At 43.5% G+C, this 13,127-nt stretch overlaps 1 protein-coding gene across 14 annotated transcripts in view; it reads left to right on the top strand.

The window, feature by feature from the left end:
• Positions 1 to 13,127, top strand: part of GPAM (glycerol-3-phosphate acyltransferase, mitochondrial) — a 67,367-nt gene that overhangs the window by 2,668 nt on the left and 51,572 nt on the right. For 3 of the 14 annotated variants that reach the window (XM_055560704.1, XM_055560702.1, XM_055560700.1), the window contains 2 exons: positions 5,590 to 5,734; positions 8,773 to 8,853. The exons of 2 other annotated variants lie outside the window; for them this stretch is intronic. Coding sequence is in view for 1 of the 12 variants with exons in the window: in XM_055560696.1 (XP_055416671.1) it covers positions 8,436 to 8,472 (37 nt within the window). In the remaining 11 variants the exon portion in view is untranslated. Of the gene's footprint in view, positions 1 to 5,589; positions 5,735 to 8,378; positions 8,473 to 8,772; positions 8,854 to 13,127 lie in introns of those variants that run through there. 9 more of the 14 variants (XM_055560712.1, XM_055560707.1, XM_055560701.1 and 6 more) reach the window with 5 other exon arrangements.

The raw sequence follows: 13,127 nt of genomic DNA, 5'->3' as shown, positions 1-13,127 counted from the left end.
TGAATGATTCCTAAGACTGAGTTGCTGCTCTCTGGTGTTTGACGATTCCTTGACCTGCAGCAGGATTGAGGCAGATGAAACAGGGGCCTCCTGACTCCCTGTCCAGTGCTCTTCTACCTGGCTGCCTCCTCTGCTGGAGAGAGGCGGGGTGCAAACTCCAGGAGGACAGAGGAAGAGCCGGCCGATCACTGGAGTCCAGTATCCTCTCTCCCCTGGGATTGTTTCTATCAGCTGAAAATCCCTAACCCCTTCCCAGGGATGGCAGGGGTGACCGGGGGTGCAGAAAACAGGTTCTCTGTGTCTTCCTCCCCCAGGTTCCTACACCTCCATCCTGGATGATTAACCCACCCGGGGCGGTCATCTCTGGAGGTGAAATTCCAAGCATGGACAGGCTGGGAGGAGAGCGGCGGGGGAGGGGCGAGTATTTCCAGGCGGGCACATCATCATCTCTGGCTGCCCAGCAGTGCGCTCAGACTGCCCCCCTTCCCCACCCACTCAGCCTCCCAGGAGCACCACGTTCCCTTCCCACTGCACACAGTGTCTTTTGTGAGCCCTCTGGCCGGGGCTTCAGCGACAGCTCTTGTAAAGGAGCTGGTTAGCATTTTTTCCAGACAAAGCCAGAAGTTCCAGGAGGTGACGGGAAGCCTGAGCCTGCAAAGAGTGATGAAAGGAAATGGTCAGTCTCAGGTTCCTGAAAGAACAGTGTCAACATCTTCAGTTCTTCTCCACCTTCCCACTGGGGACCTTGTGCCCATGACCTTCAGAAATAAATCAATTCTCCCCCCATCCCCTCTTCCTTAGCTGGGGCTTCATTCTTCTGCTTTCATGTCTGCTAGCCAACTCCCACCTGTTGCTTGCTGGTCACAACAAGGCTTCCTAGGACCTCCCAGGGCCGGTGATGGCTGAAGCGAGCAGGCATGGCAGTAGGTAGCAGGCAGCAGGGTTGATATCTTAAGGCACGTAACTGTCTTCACCTGGATTCAGAATTTCAGACCCTGTTTGGTGGGAGAGTCACAGAAGACTGGATGTTGAGAAAGGAAAAGAGATGCCATCCCATAAATAATACACTAGACAAGACCATTTCCAATAAGACTTTAAATAGCGAGTGGTACCCTGAGGTCAATTCTCCCCAACAGGTCAAAAGAGGAAAATGGCAGGATGTTTGCAATGGGAAACTCAGCTTCAGCAGTCAGTTCCCAGAACCCACACCCTCGCTAATCCCATCAACGTGGAACCTAGTTCTTCAGCCGCTGAGCAATATTTCAGATGTTTAACGGGGCTCCTGGTGTCACACTGAGTCAGCTAATGAAAACGCTCAATCATCACTCCTGGGCTCCTGTGTTGTCTCCCCATCCTATCCTCCCCTTCTCTCAGCTCATTTGCTGGGTGAGCTTTGCATCTGGCTTCCATCCAGTGGCCAGTGGGGCTGGCAGGAAGTTCAGCTGAGGTTGGCTCTGTCTATTGGACTTCAACGTCCTGCCAGAAATCAGGTTGACCAAACCAAACCAAACAAAACAAAACACCCAAAATGAGTCTTGAAAGAAAGCAACATCCATTTCCCTGTGGGCTGGACTTTCTCTGCAGGGAAGGGGAGCTTGTTGTGGAGCTTAACCCTGGGAGCTCCTGGTAACAGTGTCAATGGCGTTTTCCTTTGAGTCAATTCCAGAATGTGACTATGAGGAACAAGGGCCTGGGAAAAGTGTAAACCTTGGAACTGAGAATGCTTCTCAGTCTTGGCAGTAGGGCAACAGGAGGATCGAGCAGCAAGTGGGCAGGAGGCTGGCTGCTCCCACTTGTAGCCCCGCTCTTGCCCAAACAGCTTCAGGGATCAAGGGATCCGACCTGAGCCATTGCTCAGTGGTCCCCTGGCACCTGCCCCGAGCAGCAGCAATCCTGACCCCCACCAAGCTCCTCTGGGCATATTTTAATTATCTTGTGGGCTGATACTCAGGATGAGTCTGCCAGGTAGGATGGAGGCAGAGCCCCTTTCACTCCACCAGGCAGAAACTGCATGCATGATTAGATAATAGAAAATGTGCCCTCCAAATCCTCAGATCATATGGGTCCTTGGAGCAGCACAGTGTGTTCCTTGTGCTTTGCCATTGCTCCTTCCAGTGCCCCCTTGCCGCACAACCACATCTAATTAGCTCTGTGACTCGGGGCAACAAGGCACAGACACTGCTCTCAAGGAACTCAAAGCCCAATGGGAGAGATGGGTAATTAAGCAAGCACCGTACTGTGGCCTTGCAGTGTGCAGAGTGCCTCCACAGAGCAGAGCAGCTTATTCTCAGGGAAACTGCTGTCCCCCCATTTTCACCCCCTCACTCCTCCCTATCCTTGCCCTGGAATATCTTCTCTGTTTAAGCTGAGTCTCAAGCCTAATTCTTCACACAACTCCAGTGGCTGTTCACAATACCCAGACTCCAGACTGCAGATAGGTGCTGGTCTTTGAGGTTTTTCTAGTCTATGGTGACATAAGAACTGAGGACAAAGTAGCGGCTCTTTAAGATGGCCATGGATATTCAATTTGAGAAATTTCCCATTGTTCTGAGAAGCTGTAGGTCCTGCTTGTTGGGCTGTTAAAACATTCTTTTCTTTTATTACATAATGATGTTTGTAGACTGTCAATTTCTGCTGAGTTGAATTTGAATGTTTTGACTGGGCTGAATAAAAAAGCAATAGTTCAAGGCTTGGGAATCATTGCCCAAAAAGCTCCTCATCACTGAAATTAGCACCTATGTCCAAACCCAAGCAGGAACGCCTGGGGCATCTGTCTTAGTATCTGATTTTCCAGTCTGCAGCAGAGTGGCAGAGCTGCTGTATTCAAATTCCACTCACTTCCGCAAGACACTTAGCTGCCTGTGGCAGCCCAATCCTTAAATAGACTCTACTGTTTTCTTGGCGGCCCAGGCTCCTGTATGTTTAATGCCTTGAATATCCAATTTCTGGGTCAAACTCATGAAAATCTAAAAGGGAATTATCCATCTCAGAAAGCAGTTGCAATGGAAATAAAAGCCATTAGTACTCACTGTTATCAGGATGTTTAATTTTTCATTAAAATTTCAAGATAAAAGTTGATCTTGCAGAATTGTGTTAACTGAGATCCCCATCTTCCACTGAGATGCAGCTTAGAGACTTACTGGAAAAGATGCTGGTACTCTAGCTCACAGTTGCCTCTTGGGGGGCCCTCTGTCTACATTCTTAGGTTAGAGGGCCTTGGGGTGCAAGCATCTGCTTTGGTTAGATGAAGTCTCATATTGCACTTGCTTCCCCTGCCATTCCAGGTATTACTAGGGCATTGAAAATCCCCCCTGAAGCTTGATGGATAGAAGAAAATATCCACCAGGCAAACCAAATCCCAGTAATATTATACAAGGTGGTAAAGTCCAAATTCTTGGGCTAAAGTTGAATGTTTGTGTTAAAAGGTGTTTAAAATGAGTGACTCATACAAGGTTTAGCTAGTTAGCTGTAAGAAGTGCTTTGTCTGACCCGTTTTGCAATGTGGGCTTTGCTCTATGCTGGCAATTGCAAAGGAGACCCTCACATTTTGACTTAGTGCGTTTTGGGGTCAAGGATATAACTTCTGTGTGTTTCTGGTGGAGACCCTCCTCTCCTTGTGCCCATCTCTGCCCTGGGTCCCAGCATGTCTCTTGACACATAAGAGGTCAAAAATTGTTGACGGTGACAATGACAATGCAAATGACTAATATGTTTTAGAGAGACTCAGTTTTTGGCAATTTCTACTTGACCTAATATGACCATTTAATCATTAATATTTTTAACTTGCCTATTTAATTATTAAAAGAAAAAAAGCAATTTTTTTTTTGACTTGATGGTTGTGTTTGGTTTGGAACCGTAAGGAAAGGAAGGAGTGGGAAGATGAAGCTGGTGGGCAGTAAAGGCTTCCAGGTGAATACTCTGAGTTCTGGTCTCCTAGTTCCAGAACCTTCCTTGCTGCTTATTCAGGAGATGGCCCAGACTGAAGAGTTGTGGTCCTTTTGAACTGGTGTGATTATATTTGGTCTACCTGGGCCATTATGCCAACATGACCTTTCCTTCCCACTGAACCCGTCTCTCTTACCATAGGCAGCCTTCTGGCTAGTTAGCCTTGAGGTCTGGCAAGAAACCATTGTAGAAGGTTTCAGGGGATTGTCATCAACCAGCTGTTGATGTATGGCCCTGGACAAGTCTCTTCATCTCTCTGGGTCATGGTTTCCTAGTGAAACACGTTTGGTTGGATTAGAATGTCTCAACCTCAGCACTATTGATGTTAAAGGTCATAATTTTTTTGTGGACCTCCTGTGCATTGCCTCCTAGTCACTGGATACCTGTAGTACACCTCCACTCTTTTGTGTCAACAAGAAGTGTCTCCAGATATTTCCAAATGTCCTTGGTGGGGAACTATTGGATCAGATGACATCTAAGTTTGAGAAACCACATTAGGAGTTGTTAATTCATCCTATTTTATTGAGCTCTGACTGTATGTTCTGTACTGTATTAGTTTTTACAGCCTAAATATACTGATATTCTACTGCCATTTGCTTCATGAAAATCTGAATTAGAGTAGGAAGGTGTCTACGCAGGCACTGAGGTAAAGATTGAAAAAAAAAAAAAAAGAGCTAGAAGTCCTATTTGGGTTTTTTTTTGTTGTTGTTAGTTTTTATTGAAACAATGTTCTTTTTAAAAAATGTATTTATTTTTTAAGTGAAAGATAATTGCTTTATAGAATTTTGTTGGTTTCTGCCAAACATCAATATGAATCAGCCATAGATATACATATGTCCCCTCCCTCTTGAACCCCCCCTCCCATCTCCCTCCGCATGCCACCCCTCTAGGTTGTTATAGAGCCCCTGTTTGAGTTCCCTGAGTCATATAGCAAATTCCCATTGTCTATCTTGCTAGCCTCATCTGTAAAATAGAAACGTTATAAATTATTGTGAGGACCTAATGCTTAGTGTATATAAAAGCACGTAGATCATAGTAGACATTCAATAATTAAAACCATTCCTCTGTTCTCTCCCCCGCCCCAAGCACCAGCTCTGCACAAGCAGTAACTTTGCCAGCCTTGCTCTTCTGTTTCTGGGAATCTGCTCTTATCCTACCACATGCCTGCGACTCGTCCCTGTCAAGCCAATATGGATATGCCATTTCAAAAAATAAATCTCTAACTGTTTGTTTCAAGGAGGACTTGTATCACTAGACTGTTGACTTGGTCCATCCATAAAGGGACTGCCTCTCCTTAGCAGAGAGAAAAGATTCTCCAGTAACCGGAGATTTGCAGATGCCATTGTTTGCTGTTGGTTTAGCACAAAAATGACTATAAGGAATTGAGGATGAGAGAACCCTCACTTTGTGGGTTATCAGGACTCCTGGGGCATGGATAAAGTCATGGGTTTTATCATCTCTCCTGGGTTTTAAGTGTCTCAAAGGGCAAAGACCTTGCACTGAACATCCCTGGCAGGTCCAGCACTATCTCCTCCAGGAAAAACACCCTGGGCTTTTGTAGACTGACCCAGTGAGAGAAATTGTGGTGCAGTAATAAAAAGTTAGGTAAGAGAGTTTGAATCTGCATTTTTCTTCTCCATTTAGACCCTGACCAGGGGCGCCAGGGCTCATGAAGACAGTGCAATTCCCAAAGAAAAAAGGTTCACGCTCAAATTCCAACTCTGCCACTTACTCTCCAGTTGATCTTGGGCGATTTATGTTACCGTCCTGAACCTGAGCTGTCATACTGGTGAGTCTGCAATCAGAAGGGTTCCTCCTCATAGGGATGTTGTGAGAATTAACTATAAGAACATATGGAAAGCATATGGCACAATTCTGGTAAATACCAAGTATTCGATAGAAATCAATTTTTATAATAGTAGAAAGGAAATTAAATATGACTATTAATAACAATACATATAGTAGATGTTAAACAGACAACAAAAAGGTGGATGAAAAGGTATGAAATTGACTTGCTATGTTACTGATAAGAAAATAGGCTCAGAAAAAGAAAGAGAGTGGGAAGAGGTACCCAGGACATCATTGCTTATTAATGCAGATCTTGCATCTCTAGATTCCCCTTCAGATGCTGTTTCTATCATGCTGGAGCTGCCTTTCTGTGTTAGAAGAAAAAAAAATGTACTCAACAGCACTTGTTCAAGATGATGAGGCAGGCTTTACTCAAGACCACTGTGATAAATATAGGGACCACTGTAATGGGATTTTGCAGTAGGGGAGAGAGACTGGGCTTACTTCCAAGTACAGCCTGGGCAAGTGGGGATTTATAGCTAAGGAGCAGGTTGGGGATCAGTGGGTAGAAAATTGCCAAGAGGAAACATCATGGATGGGGGGGGTTCTGGGTGGACTGACCTCATAGGATTCTTTGCTGAAAGTCTAAGGTGTCAGATGTCACCTGGGGGTGATGGCAGAGGATAAGGAACCTAATCAGAGGTCAAAGGTGGGGACTCTGGTTAAACTAACTCAGCAGCATTCTTATGACAATTGGATTTTATAAGAAAGCACACATGCAGGCCTTGGAGAAGAGGAGGTTCAGAACCCTGACTAAGGTTTGAATCTTTGTCATTCTTCAAACATTTAAAGCCTATATTTAGAAAATTGCATACAGACTGAGGAAAATTCACCTACTGGTCTAAGATAAGAATCATATGTTGTTTCCAGAGGGATTCTTTCTTCAGTGTAAGAGAGAAATAAGAATTTTTATCTACCATGTTTCTAATGCCTTAGGGCTGCCTGAGAGAAAAGCTGGGCAGTGAGGAGGCCTTGTCCTCCACGGCTCCAGCCCACACCAGCCTTTGCTCACGCACCAGCTAAGCACTACAGAAACCACCTTTATTCCTGCCTCCCACCTTCCCAAAGTTCAGCTCTTAACTTTCAACCCAGGCTCAAGGTTCTGGAGAGTTGATCTTTTGCTTTAATGCTGATATTCAGTCTCCAGAGCCACTCTGATTAAACAGTTGGGCACCCCGTATATTCACTTCCTCAACGAGGCTTCAAGAGGTGTCTCTGGGTTGGCTCCGACCTGTGAGTCACGTCTTTCACCTCTTACCAGTGAACTCAGACATTCGCTTGGGAAGAAAAGACTGAAGTTTTCAGGCTTGGTGGTGGAGAGAGGAAGAGTTTTAGCAATCAGAATGCCTTGGCTTACTTTGTCCTTCAATCTTGCCTACCTTGGGCCTGCTGGGATGGAGGTTATGTGGGTCTGTTCGCATGTTGGCAGGTGAGATAACCTGTCATTACAGTAAAATGGGACCGTGGTTCAAACAGAATACCTTGTTGTGGTTCAGTTGCTCAGTCACGTCTGAGTCTGCGACCCCATGGACTGCAGCACACCAGGCTTCCCTGTCTGCATCAAACTCTCCTGTTATCTTCAGTGATGGTTATAATTCAGTTGAAAAGTTGAATCAGGAGAGTCATAACTCCCACCAGAATTTCATTGTCTATTTTGCCTTTTTAAACTTAGTTAATTCACTTGCTGTCTTTCTTATTTGATGAGCACACATTGTGATGTTTTTCTTGTACTCCCCTCCTCCTCTTTTGTTTAATCCCCTTCTAGGAAAGCATAGCTAGAATTATGACTTAAAGGAGGGGTCTGTAAATTAGAGGCCAAACCCTTCCCCCGCTTGTAAACAGAGTTGTGCTGGCACGCTGCCACATCCTTTTGTTTCTGTCTTGTCACGCTTGTTTTCTACAACAGAGTCAAGTAGTTGTGACAGAGACCCTGCAAAGCCTTAAATATTTATGATCTGACCCTTTACAGAAAAAAAAAAAAAAAAGCCTACTGATTCCTAATTTAGAGTGTCTGCGTTGGAGTTAAATACACCTTGGTTCAACTCAGGTCTTAGTTACTCACTCGCTTTGACATTGGAAAAGCCTCATCAACTCTCTGATACCTAATCTGTACCATGGGGATAAGAAAGACTCACCTTGGAGAGTAGCTGTGAGAATTCAGTGAGATAGTACTTATAAAAAGTTGCAGCTCTGTGCCTGGCACAGAGAAAGAGCTCAATAAATGTCGCTATTATGATGATCATTCATTCCTTTGGCCAGCAAATACATGTCTAGTGCTTTCTCTGCACTAAGCCTCGGGTGCTGCAGCTGTGACCAAGGCATAGATGATCCCCACTCTCATGGGGCTTCCATTCTAGTGGGGAAGACAGACAATATGAAGAAAACAAATCAAGAGGTTATTTCCAGCTAGTGACGAGTGCTTTAAATAAAACAGGATAGTATGAAGGCAGGGGACAGAGTCAGCTCAGTTGCTACCTGAGCTGAGACCTAAATGTAAGAATGAGTCAGCCATGCAAACATCTAAAGAAGGAATGTTCCTGGCTGAGACAATAAATACAGAAGCCCTGAGCCAGAGGTGAGCTTGGGATGGTCCAAGAACAAAGTGATGGCCTTGGGGACTGGGGCACAGTAAGCAGGGGGTGATGATGGTAGAAGACGAAGGAGCAGAAGTCAGCACAGGTAAGAATATGTCATTGCTTGGAGACCCTGGGAAGATGGCTTTTAGAGGAATGGATGCAATCTAAGATTGTAATGGGGCAGAAATGTAACCGAGTCCTTGGCCTTGTTATGTGACCTTTGTTGTCAATATATTATTCTTCCTTTTTTGGTTTCTGGCATTCATCACTGTTAGAAACAGGAGAAGAGTAGGGAGCCTAAGTGAGCTGGAGTCAGAGTGGCAAACACATCACACCACCCCAGCTGGGCACACCTGCCTTGCTTGGGCTTTTCTCCTTACAGTGCCTTTGACTCACCCCACAGGTCTTCTGGCTGATGCTATTACCTCTTTGAAATCATTCTTTATCAGGAGACTTGAATGCTTCTCCAGGTGGAGCACTTAAGGTAAAAAACAGTTAATGTAATTTTAAAACCCCCTAACAAATTTCCCACAACTTAAGACAACCAGATAATCATTTGGTCCCTAGGGTCACTCAAAATTCATAGCTCAGTTCCCATAATTAGCATTTCTTTTGTATGTGAGCCAAGGAACAGGGGTGAAGAACCCTAGTGATAATATTGTACCTGTTTGGGGTTGAAAAGAAAGCTGTGATACAATCAGATAACCTGCCTTGAGTTGCCAATAATAACAGTCATACAGTATTTGCCAGTTCAAAGCCCTGCTGCTTATGTGGCTCACTTACACGTAAAAATGTGCATTTAGTTTATCAACCTTGATTCACTTGGGGTGACTCCTCCTCCCTCTCGTGTTCTCTTCTTCATTCTCCTCCTCCTCTGTCATCTTTATCCTCATCAAAACCCTTTATTTATTGACCCTCTTTGCTCCTGGCTAACAGTAATTAATACTTCCTTTACAATGTGCGAGTATGTGTTTCTGTCTCATTTTGTTTCAGACATTGTTAAAATAGCAAGATACGAAGGTGGCTCTCTTCCACGCCATTCTTTCAAACACTGATTCTTAAAATCTGGGGTCCATAAATGATCATGGATGGGTGTCACGAACCGCCTGAAATGGAATAGAAACTTTTTACATATACATTTTTTTAAAAGGAGAAAGTCTAGAGTTTCATTAGACTCTCAAAGGTTTCCCTGATTCCAAGAAGTTACAAACTACTGCTTTAAAGACTTTACTGACTCAATCTATAGTGTGAGTTTCAAAGGAAAATTCTAGAACTTTTGTAAGTGGAAAAGGAAAATTTGTTGAGTTGGAGCTGGGGAAGCCGGTGATTCTCAAAGATCACATTTATCAAGCATGATCTGTGAAAGCAAGTGGGATTGATAATTGGATCAAATGCAGCCTTCCTTTTAGAGGACCTGCACATTTTCCTGGGAATTTTTATCATGACTGCAAACATTATATAGTTCTCACAGACATTGTCCTAGAGCTGTATGGATTTTAACTTTTATTCCTCAGAGTAACTCTATAAAGCCTGCACAATTATTGGTCTCATTTTACAGATGAGGGAAATGAAGCATGCAGAGATTAAAACCATACATTAAGTTTTATATTCAGCATCCCAAGACCCTTCATTGTTCTGGATAATATGGTTTGTCCAGCTGTAATTAATAGTTCAGAATAAGTATCATTTTGGATGAGTCTGAATAGTGGCCATGTTGTAACCATGAAGCCCAGAATTCATTAATGACAGGATTTTTAAAGGTAGCAGCTCTGGTTTCATAAATAAAAACAGATTGCAGGTCATGTGAAGAGGAGAGCCAGCTGACTACTTAGTTTGAATTTAGCTGAATCACAATGGTTTATAAAATGTGGTGACTGAGCAAGTAGATAATTTTATTATTGTAGCTATTATTATCACTAAGAAATTTCTGCTGTGTATGTAAGGCATACTATTGCCCTGTAGAGCTTAAAGATAGCTAAGCCTTATCTTTGGGAGGCTAAAGTTCTTTCATTCCAGGAGTTGATCAGTTGATGGGACTTTAGACATAATTCACCCTTTGCCTAGATTATATTTATTCAACAATTAATGAGAAGGTGACCTAGAAATTTAGATGGCCTGTTTGCTAAGAAAATCACTTATAAATAATCTATAGGAAAACCAACATTGTGGATATTAAGGTTTATTTAATCCCACCCGTATCCTCTAGTGGCTACTAGGAATTCTACAATTCATGTATGTGGGCTAAATTTACATACAGAGGTAAGATACGAACACAGGGCTAGAACAGAGACCCTGAGAAAAAACCACTTGACATAATTTCATAAAGGGGGAAATGTTTTGCCATCTTCTAAGCAAAATTGAATATGCAGTGGGAACAGGTGATGTATAATCATCTTAATTGAGTGAAGGGTCAGACTTAATCCCACACCAAACCAGCAGAATGACAAAGTGGACCTAGGAGAGAGGATTTCAACCCATGACCCTCAATTACGGAAAGCCTGTTATTTAATTCCTTACTTCATGTTGAAGGTCATCCTTGCAACAAATTTCAAATATTTTATGGAGTAATATGATGATGACCAGCAGAATATATTAGGTTAAAGCCACAGTCAACTGTATTATGCTTATTGGGGTTTCACTTTAGATCAGGTAATTTAGATCACTGGAAACTGGGTTGATAACACTCTTTACTTTGAACAGATTTTCTTTTGGGAAAACTGTAAGTTAAAAGAGATAGTTTTAAGGAGTATGTTTAGAATACACAGGAGAATAACTTTCCCAAAAGAAAATCTTAGAACATCTATGTCCCCAAAAGTAATGAAAATAAATTTATTTAAAAATGTTCTAAAAATGAGCCTTAGTTGAACTGCAATTGATCCTTCCTCTAATTAGACTTAATAAGTAAGTTGCTAGCTGACTTTGAACTCATTAGAAAAAAAGAATAAATGCAGAGTAGTTTTGTTTCCGGAGAAGGCAATGGCACCCCACTCCAGTACTCTTGCCTGGAGAATCCCACGGACGGAGGAGCCTGGTAGGTTGCAGTCCATGGGGTCGCTAGGAGTCGGACACGACTGAGCGACTTCACTTTCACTTTTCCCTTTCATGCATTGGAGAAGGAAATGGCAACCCACTCCAGTGTTCTTGCCTGGAGAATCCCAGGGATGGGGGAGCCTGGTGGGCGGCCGTCTATGGGGTCGCACTGAGTCGGACATGACTGAAGTGACTTAGCAGCAGCAGCAGCAGTTTTGTTTCTCCTTGTCCTCTTCATGAATTTTTTTTTCCTTTTTGACAAAGACTGATTCTAGGAGAAGAAAAATAAAAATAAGTCTGTCTCCAGCCATGTCTAGCTTTCCCTTTCAAGTGTTTTCCAATTCCTTCCTTTAAGTTTATAGGGCACTTGTGTGCTTTGCCTCGCTCTCGGTTGCGGCATTCTTAACCATGGTGGACCACCTCCCACTGTGTTGCTGGTTACCACTGAGGAGGTGGGCCCCTGTTCTCCCTTGCATTATGTTGTTCCCACTACTATGGCTCAGGAAGTGGGTGTGGGAGAGGAATGGGAAATCTGCTTCCTACCTTCATATCAGATTGGGTACATGCCTTCCCCAAGACATGTGAGTCCTGAGCCCCCAAAACTCTAGGTTCATATATCTCTCCTTGAATACTTCTGTCCCTGGAGCTATCTGTCCAGGACTCTTGACAGGTGTAATAGCCATTCACACCTCCTTTATTAATTGTTAATTAATTGTGTCTTGTATTTAGACATTTAACAAATAGATTCTTAAGCATCTGTTTTGCACAAGGCACTATTAGGTGCTAGGGATACAAAGGAAGGGGATGGGAGATGTTAAGATAGACATTTAAGAGGGAGAGACGATGGCTAATTATATATGGCTAATTCTACAATTAATTAATGTTCATTATAATTGTGATACGTTCCCTGGAGAAGAAGTGTATGACAGGGGACCTGCCTTAGTCTGAGGGTCAAAAAGCTTTTCATGAGGAGGTGAGATTTGAACTATGTTATGAAGCATGAGTGGGAGGAAAAGAGAGTTACGGGGGAGACCACTGCTGGCAGAGAAGGTAGTTTGTGCAAACGGAGAGCAGAGTCCCTTTTTCTTAGGAACTGAAAGAAAGCCACGGTGACTGAAGTCAGAGAAAAAGAGGGCAAGTGGAGGGAGATGAGGGTGGTGAGATTAACAAGGATGGAATGTGCCAGGCACTGGCAGTTCTAAAGGAATAATTGAAAAGATTTTCATCAGTTGGAGTGGGGATCAGGCAGAGAAATGGAGGTGTTTGACACTGTCTGTGCTGTACTTTCAAATGTTCATCCTGGCTGATGTGTGGCATGTTTGGGAGGGTGATGGGTAGAAAGCAGACATGAGGCATCCTAGTTGTTAGCTGTTATGCTTCCAGGGAAGATGGTGAGGTCCTCAAACAACACAGTTCAGGTAGAGAGGAAGATAAAAGGAGATGAGTTTGAAAGCTGAGGTAAAATTGTCAGATGTTAGTATTGGATTGAATGTGGGAAGAAGTTAAGAACAACTCCTAGGTTCCTGGTCTGCTAGGGACAGAATGTGAAATGAGAATGAAGGAGGGCCTTGAGCTAGCAAAAGATGCCAAGAAAAAATACTCAGGTAGGTAGAAAGCAATCCAGCAGGACATGGGGCTGGTTGTGAAAGCTGAGAAAAGCTTACACCCATAGCTTGAGCTTGCTCAACACTATTCAGCAGGTTATGCAAAAGTAGAAAGGTCCTCGTA

The sequence above is a fragment of the Bubalus kerabau genome, chromosome 22 (genome assembly GCF_029407905.1).
Source record: "Bubalus kerabau isolate K-KA32 ecotype Philippines breed swamp buffalo chromosome 22, PCC_UOA_SB_1v2, whole genome shotgun sequence".
Lineage (NCBI taxonomy): Eukaryota > Metazoa > Chordata > Mammalia > Artiodactyla > Bovidae > Bubalus > Bubalus kerabau.
Note: the sequence above shows the minus strand (reverse complement) of the source record. Positions and strands in the feature narration are given on the sequence as shown.